Source organism: Dreissena polymorpha, chromosome 13 (genome assembly GCF_020536995.1).
Source record: "Dreissena polymorpha isolate Duluth1 chromosome 13, UMN_Dpol_1.0, whole genome shotgun sequence".
Classification (NCBI taxonomy): domain Eukaryota; kingdom Metazoa; phylum Mollusca; class Bivalvia; order Myida; family Dreissenidae; genus Dreissena; species Dreissena polymorpha.
The window spans coordinates 11865417-11874527 of NC_068367.1; the positions used below are offsets into that span (position 1 = coordinate 11865417).

Sequence of the window (9111 nt, forward strand, 5' to 3'; positions counted from 1 at the left end):
ACAAACGGATGGTTTTATGTAATAAAGTCAATAATTTGGCATTTTCACGGTATTTTTGTCGGATTTTAGTTCTAGACATCGTATTAAAAACTTCAGTTCGGAGCATTTTGTTTAAACATGTATATTTTGGGTTTGTTGGCCTTATTTTATATTGTTAAAACTGTTTTGTATTGGGGTTGTTTTGTTGTTACATTGGATATACACGTGCGTGTATTTATTTTTATGTTCAGTTTATTATTTTCTATGTTACGATATGTTCACGATGGTTTCGAAACTGTTCACGTTTTTCTTGCGTATTATTGTTATGTTTATTTCGTATTCGCAATAAATAAGTTACATATATCCTCTCTATATATATTTGCCTATTTCTGTTTTCAGGCTTGTATTGATGTTTTCTTGCGCTCTATTTTGTTTCACTTACTAACTCGCACACACTAATCTTCGTACGCGCTGACATAATTACTCTTACGTATTTGCTAAGACCTATTCTTAAATCCAACCGCAGCTCACATGCAATATACAACTGTGAATAACCAAAATAAACACAATTCTTTATGACATAGAAACAAACATACATTCAAACAATTGTATCCAATTCAAATACGCGTGCAATGTTGCCAAGTCAAGGCTGGTGTCTCCGTAGGCGCCCTTCTCGCTTCCGGTGTCGTTTTCTTCCGGGCTCTGGGTGGGATTAAGTAAAACGAGCAAATAAATAAAGTTTTCAAGAAGGAATGCCAATCAATAATAGTTAGATATATTTCGAATTATTTAACATAATAATTATAATAAATGATCATCAGGGTTGGGGGGGGGGGGGGTAATATTGAACTAAAATTTGTTAAGTGGATACACCATATTTATTCAACTATTTGTTAAGCTATGCATGTGAGTTATGGCGATGATATTTATCACGGCGTTTAATATAAACAATAAAAAATACGGTCATATTATTAACCATATCACCAATTTTAATTTACTTTATAATATACCTGGGCATATACATTTATTGTAACTTACCCGTGGAATAGCAAAATTATCGGAGTCACGATTCCACGCCGAGATTCGCTCCCTTGATATCGACGACGTTCCTGGTGAAGCCGGTCTCCGCGTTTTCTCGTGCAGATTCTTCTGGCGTCTGCTAGTTCCGGCGGCAGTTTGCGACTCTGCAAGGGTCGCGCTTCTTGAGCCCTGGACGCGCATCCTTTCGGTAGCGACGGCTTTGGTGAATCTGGCGGCCCTGTAAACGCGAGTCATCACAAGGTCATCGGCATTGTTGCATTCGTTTGCGTCGACCTCCATTTTCGTGACTAAAGTTGGGCAGCACATGCAGATGAACATCTTGAGGACCACTTTCCTCGCAATCGAAAGTTTTTTCTTAATTTTATTTTTTAGTTTTGCCATTTTACATTCCGGGTGTTGATGATGTAATGGGTTGGCTTATAATGCCGTGACGTTGCTAGGCGCGTTGTTTCTTTACTATGACGTAATTATGTAAACGTTATTGACGTTATGAGGTTTTCACTGGAATGACGTCACACAAATCCACATGTTTCTAGATGGCGGTTGTTTGTTGTTCAGTTTCGGCGTAAGAACTTAAGAAGTCTGATTTAAATGAACATTAATATATATTGATCTAAATTATTTGTATATTCATAATTATAATTATACTAATTAATAATATTATTATCATTATTATTTTTAATTATACAATTGTGGCACTGTATTACAAATATTGTATTATGAAAGTATTGTTTATTTATGCTTGTTTAATAAACATCATATTTGTGGATAAACTATAGTTAACATTCACAATATCAGTAGACTTCAAATACAAATGTATGCAATAGTATTTCTGGATTATCATGGCTGAATCGACTAATAAGTTATATGGGTCTATCATATATTGAACGAAAATGTATACAATACAAAAATATGTTAGGATAAGCATTTTTACAATGTTACATTAAGATTAACTCATATATATTGCCTCGAGAGAGATTATTGTTGGACGCACATGAATCCGTTTCGAACTAGGCCTAGATATTGACTAAAAACCCATTCTGACCAAGTTTCATCAAGATTCATAGATGTTGCCACTTGTGTTGAAATAGGGTTTTACTACGATTTACCTAGTTTTTGCACGCAAATAAAGAATCAAGGAAATATTTTTATGATTAATTTTCCTTCCTTCCCTGAGATTAACCTTTTACATTATAACAGTTCAATATGAATCAATACGAGTTTCGTACTGTACATTATTTAATCATCAATGACACAGTCGGCTAATTTGTTTGTTCATATCGGCTCTACTTCGAACATTACAAAGTTATCGACTTGTCTTTGATACGATAGCACACAGTAACATTTGCAACACATGGCAAAAATGTACCTGGTATTACGATTATTACAAATCCTTGATATAGGAGACAAATTATGGCTTACTTCCAGCTATTACTCTTTTAATGACGCTCACAAACTATTTAAAAATCTTTTCGACGTTTTTAAACACTGATTAATGATGTGACTTTCTTTTAAACCCTTTGCATGCTGGTAAATTTGTCGTCTGCTAAAATGTCGTCTGCAGAATTTCTAAAATTAGCATTTTCTTCGATTTTTTTCAAAGAATACTATCAGAATAGCAAACAGTTTGGATCCTGATGAGACGCCACGTTCTGTGGCGTCTCATCTGGATCCAAACTGTTTGCAAAGGCCTTTCAAATTCGGTTCCCGCACTGAAAGGGTTAAGAACATATTGAACAGCACTTGTGTCCCTTTTATGATAATTGAGTACGGTATTCGGATATATTTAATAACCATTATTATGTAATTGTAACTCTATGCATTCAAACCATATTTAACATTTAAACACAATTATGTACCAAGCGGCTGTCTGTTATGCTTCGCTTTGTAAACATTATAGATAACGACAAGAGTTATTTACAAGGCAATTACAGGTACAATTTTCGCCGTTGACAACATTATTTATTTATTAAACCATGGAACGTGTTTGTTTTACGCACGTAGACAATAAACAGCTCCGTTACCAAAACAATATAAATATTGTATATAAATTAATCAAAACAAAGCTGTATTTAACAATTAACACTGACTTTCTGTGTTAGAATATAAACAAACCATGTGCTTGCTATTTGTGAATAGTAACATATATAAATATTGTTTGGTGTAATAAAGACTATACAATTAGAACACTAATTTTAAATGTTGAGTATTTGTCTATAAAAGTGCTAAGGTTCCACGCGGTGTTTATGCAAAAGCCATATTTTACAATTGGACTTCAATTATTCACATTGAAAGTATTTGCTTTGCTGGAAGCAATTAGTACCTGTTGATTTAATGGAGTGTTGGACAGACAGAAAGCCACGTACGAACTAGCTCAGCGTAATAATTGACCTTTGTACTCCGGCTCTGAAGGTAATTCGCTAACTTTAGGCCCAGCTTACAAAAGAAGATTAATAAAACATAAACATGTATGTAAAACTTATATGAGAAACGGGTACGATCACACGGAAATTGAGCAATCAAACTAAACACATTGATTATTCCAAAGTATTCTTTATACATCGCATGATCCTCTTGTGCCATTTCATACCCTTTTTGAACGCTTGTATTCATCATATCTTAATGGCTGTTTACCAATTACGCCTACATACTGGGAGGAAAAACGACATAACCATTGATGAGCCGGCGGATATTTGCATTGTTTATATGAGTAGAACAGATGTTCTTGTTCACATCTAATTTAAATTTGAATCCTTAAATACGCCGACATTAAAAATACATGAAAAACATTTAATTGCACAAGCAAATGGAAGCTGGTTGTTTGCGATCGATTTTGTGAATTCAGCAGCTTTTCAAAGTAATTTATCGGTAATTGTTTGTTAATGAAAAGAATTGCATTCAGTACTATTTATGATCTGTGTCTAATTAACTAAAGCTTTAACGAACGGCTCCAGACTCCATAACTATACACCTGACAATGCTATCGCATTTTGTCGAGTTGCATCTCCAACGAAACACTCAACAAACACTTGGTAGATATTTAATGAGCGAGATGCTTACATTTTTGAATTTGGCACTTGCTTTCGAGAGTCTGAGCGTGTTTAGTAGAGGTTATTAGTTCTATTTATGAAAAACTGTTATTTAAAGACGGAACATAATGGCGAGACTTCTAAGAACGCTTTTACTTTGTGTTTGTGCCACTGCGTCACAAGTTTGGACCTTGGAATACAAGTCTTCGTGGTTTGGTCCACCAATGGGGGATAATATACCAAGGGTCATTCAAGTTCAAAAGTCGTTGACGGAATGCTTGAACGCATGTGCGTTGAGACCATGGTGCAAAGTTGTTGGTTACCATAGGTATGGTATGTGCGCAATATTTTTCGACATCATTTCTTCTGCAGTTGAACAATGCAACAACGGTGATTGTCAAGAGCAGGACCAGAGGATTATATATGTCGAACGAGAAGACTAAACAACCGAGGTATTATTTTCATCCTTTAACAAGTTTGATATTTTCACGGACCGAGTTCACAATGTTTGTAAATTCTGGGGTTTGGTCAATTTAATACTTGAACAGCCGTTCGCAACCTTCATGTGTTTTAAGAATGGCAGTGTTCAGTAACTTAAACAAGAAGAGCTGTGCATGGGATGGTTCACATATTTTAGTGTTTTGTTTTTTTAAGTGTTATCATATAAAGTTACTTTCAAAGCTGTAATATTTGGAACAGTTTAAAATAATTATAATAACAAAGAAACAAACATTATACAAACATTGATCCTAGGAGTTCCAATACCGGGCCTCTAGAATCAAACACTGACAATCTACCACCTACATCACGCAGGATTTTGAATAATAATCACAGTTGGAATGCTCAGGCAGAACATTTGTTTGCCTAATTATTTATATATAAAAAATTAACACGTTTTATTTTATTTTAGGAATTTTGATTGATAATTTTCCATAAAAGAAAAGTAATTTTTAGCATGTGACTAAATCAGTTATTGCACGCCGCTTTTTTGATTCAATTGAAAACACTTAATAAGCATCTTGAATACGTCCATTTCAACGCTGTTTTACCGGCCGGTGAAATTGGTTTGTCTTGTTGAGGATAGATTCGTTTTAGTATTTTTACAAATAGTATGGTTTGGCTTTTTAAAAGAGGCGACAAGCTGTATATTTAAAACATATAACCTACCGCATTGTAGTGTTTTATGTCCTGGTCACCAACGGTAAACGGTTTCAATAAGTGTATATTTATTAATGGTAAGTCGTAACTTAACGCATGGCATTGAATGCTTTATATATTTGCAATCTGTATGCATAGATTAAAAAATAAAGAACCATTCGTTCATTATATTGTTGTTTGTGGCAAAATGTTATATGATATAGGATATTGGAACATTTGTAGGATAAACCATGCAACACAGCCATGGCTTTTTTGCAAAGGACGTATTGCTATAATTTTTGTACTAAAAGAGCAGGTCTTGTTTCGACCACATTCATGATTTTATTGGATGACATTTTAAACATCTTTTTTTAAATATTTATTAAACACTATTATTTATTTATATGCTAATACAATACAATTGTATTGTATCTTTATGGAAAACATCGGGATGCAACTTATTGTTGAATAAAACGAGCTACAAAAATTAATTTAGCATGTACGATTTCAACTGCTCAAACGATTGATTTATATGAGTGTAAACATAACAAAATATATATTCATTCGAATCATTTATAATTGCGTGTTTTAGAATGAACATGTGTATTTCACACGCTTTCTTAGTGGTATACAATAGAGATTATATTTCCAAAAGTGTTTACCAATTGAACCGCACTTAGGTATGACGAAGTAGGCTTATAACGCGTCGTAAATGCTATTTTTAGAATGGTTTTTAACGTGCGTTTAGTTATTTCAACACTTTAGTATGTTTATATATTTAATGGGCGGAGTAAATATATAAATTCAATCGGTGTTTTTAATAAAATAAAACGAAAAAACTGTTTTGGAAATCTAGGCCATCTTTAAACGTCAGTACTTACCGGTTGCCTTCGTTGTAAGTCATTGTGCTACAACATCTTCAAGCATATTGAAAGACGTATTATATTATGGTAAACGCATATTGTTATAAAAGTGTTTATTAAGCGATGCTAAATTAATATAATTGTATAACCAGATTGATATGTGTTTAACAAGCTTACGAGTTGATTTAAATATTTAATGTATACACAATGTTTAAGACGTCAACAAGAAGATTTATTTGAAATGCAAACATATTTGTCTTTTTATAATAATCGAGGTGTTGTGCAAATTAATGATGTTGCCTTTTTAAATTAAGGACAAACGAAAGTGCGACGACACGTGTCCTTATGATTCAACACAACCGCTGCAAAAATGTGACTTTACTTCAGCAACGTCCGAGAAGTGTCCTATATATGGTATGTTTTAATCATCAAACAAGTAAATTAAATAATTTAAAATAATTTATGTTTATATTCCTTTAGTTTTGTATACTAAAAGCCATTGTGCTCTGGTATATGAAAAAATGCGTGTCTTTAACCACTCAACAATTACGTTGAGAAACAAAACTGTGGAGAAATCGTCAATCATTCGAATCCAATCGATCAATATACAAACAACGGCAGAGAAATCAGAACTTCTGAGTTCTGGGAATAAACCGCATGTACATTTGCGCATGTTCGATAATTTCCATTTATTTAAACTTAGCTTGATGTGTTTTATGTTTCAAATAAAATTATAAGTGTACGGTCAAATCAGCGCAAAGGCCGTTTCTAAGGAATAGTTACAAAAAGAATATTGCTACATCAAGCGATTGGTCGAATGTGTTGACAGTATCCATTTCTTAACTTTTTGCTTATCTAATATGGCTCTGCATTTACATACATAATATGTGTTGCAGTGTGCCCACCATTCATGAAGCAGGAGAACGGAAAGGTCCTCGGAAACACGTACGAGGAAGGTCATAAGCGAAGGCTGCAATGCAACAATGGTTACCTTCCGCTTGGCCCTAACAATGTGACAAGTCAATGTCAGAACGGGCGATGGACGAACTTCACGACTTGTGTTCAAAGTCAGTTACCGTTTAGCCGTTGTGTAATGGAGATGCTTAATATTATTTTTGACATTTTCTTACGTATCTATGTTTACTTACCCGCTTGTAAGATGTTATTTGTGTACAATTGTTCTACCTCTCTTCATCCGTCAATTCAATACAAATTTAATTTTTGTTTAAATATTTTAAATATCCTCATTCACAAGTTAATTGCACAGTTATCAACACCCATTGTCGAAACTTCGCGTTCGTTATCTTCTGAAGGCATTTAAAATGTTATATGAAAGATAAAAAATATATCAAACGTTATTAGCCATATAATTACAACACGGATCTTAAAAGAGACGAAACCTATCATTCTGCGGGTTTTCGAAGGAATCTATTCAGACACCCAACAATTTCTTTGTATAAGAAATTTTATTTTTATTTTTCGCGTATTCAGATTATGGTTTTCATGTTTAAATAATTCATCAAGTTATAAACAAGGCTACCTACTGTCCGTGTCGTTCTTCAGCCTTACTGTATCTGGAAACGCTTCCTTTTTAGTGTGCCCTCCGTTTGAGAATATAAGTAATGGAACGGTTGTCGGAGACTCTTTTCTTGAAGGAGCTACACGAAATTTGACCTGCAACTAAAACTACAGTCCGCGTAACACCACAAACGTAGTAAGCAGATGTGAAAATTGTCGATGGTCAACTATAACAGAATGTGTTAAAGGTATGATGAGAAATATATATTACAGGGATGGCAACAAATATCAACATTGGAATTCGCATAGTATTTCATCAGGGCATAATCTTAAAGCAAAGTATTCAGATATTGGAATACTTGATCGTAGGGGACACATTAAATGTAAACCTGATCGGAAGTGTCCAAATGTAAATACACTATTGAATATAAATACATGATATTATCAGTATTATTATTTTTCGAAAACCGTTGAACACATTTGTACATTTAATTGTTTTAAAATGCATCAAATATATACATCTATGTAAAGTTAAACAGATAATACATATACATACAGACATACGTTTAAAGAGATGACAAAACATGACTATAATCATTATTAGCGCCAGACACCTGTGTTCTTAGCCGTTAATATAATCTGATAACGCATGAAAAATGATATTCTGTTTCGAAGTTTGATCATTACAAATCCGCGATAGTACGCTTGTTAATAGACAGTAGTTGAAACTTTCGAGTTAACAAAATGCAAGCTGTTACCAACACAATAATTAGATGAGGGGTGTATATGTTTGTTCATATAATTCCTGAATAACTAAAAGATAAGTATAATCTATTTCCAGACTGTCCGCAATTTATCACACCAAAGTATGCAGCCGTTGAAGGAGAATCTATCAATGTCGGGTCTAATCGAACATTGAAATGTGACAATAACTACAAGCCTGTGAATACAAGCAAGATCAAAAGCGTTTGTGATAAAGGCATGTGGTCGAAAATAACTAGATGTGTTCCAGGTATGAGAATATATTAAACAATGTATAGCTAAACGTTTTTCAAACCGGTAAACTTTTACAAGTTACATTTTTTTAAACTGTGTCTTTTGACAGTCGCTACGCGATATTACTGAATATAGGTGCATATTAAATTTATACCGTGATTCCCAGTATTAGCCTCACTAAGTAAATATCATACTTAATATTCCGAATCGAAACAACATAAAATGCAAAATTTAAAGGTACGTGATTAGTGTGTGCAATCTATATAATATATACGTGCTTACGCTATACTTTATCGATACTCGAATATTTGTGTTTTAGATAAGTGGGAGTACCGTGCGTTTGAGTTTAACCAATCCATCTACCTCTTCACTAAAGTGTCAGACACCTTTGAGAAGGCTGTGGTAAGTCAGACGTAAAAGACGCATGGAGAATTTGCATATTTTATGTATATGAGAGAGAGAGAGAGAGAGAGAGAGAAGAGAGAAGAGAGAGAGAGAGATAGAGAGAGAGAGAGAGAGAGAGAGAGAACGGACAGAGAGAGACGACA

At 33.8% G+C, this 9111-nt stretch overlaps 1 protein-coding gene across 1 annotated transcript; it reads right to left on the reverse strand.

Moving 5' to 3' along the window:
* Positions 1-552: 552 nt before the first annotated feature.
* On the reverse strand, positions 553-1478 carry LOC127855956 (uncharacterized). Its single transcript, XM_052391893.1, has 2 exons — positions 1018-1478; positions 553-681 (listed from the first exon to the last, which is right to left on the reverse strand). The coding sequence occupies exons 1-2, from the start codon at positions 1399-1401 to the stop codon at positions 553-555; spliced, it is 513 nt and encodes a 170-aa protein (XP_052247853.1). The 5' UTR covers positions 1402-1478.
* Between the last annotated feature and the right edge of the window lie 7633 nt (positions 1479-9111).

Coding starts and splice junctions, on each gene's coding strand:
- LOC127855956 (XM_052391893.1), bottom strand. CDS start 1,401: ATGGCAAAACTAAAAAATAAAATTAAGAAAAAACTTTCGATTGCGAGG. Junction 682..1,017: donor ATAATTTTGCTATTCCACGG/GTAAGTTACAAT, acceptor AATCCCACCCAG/AGCCCGGAAGAAAACGACAC.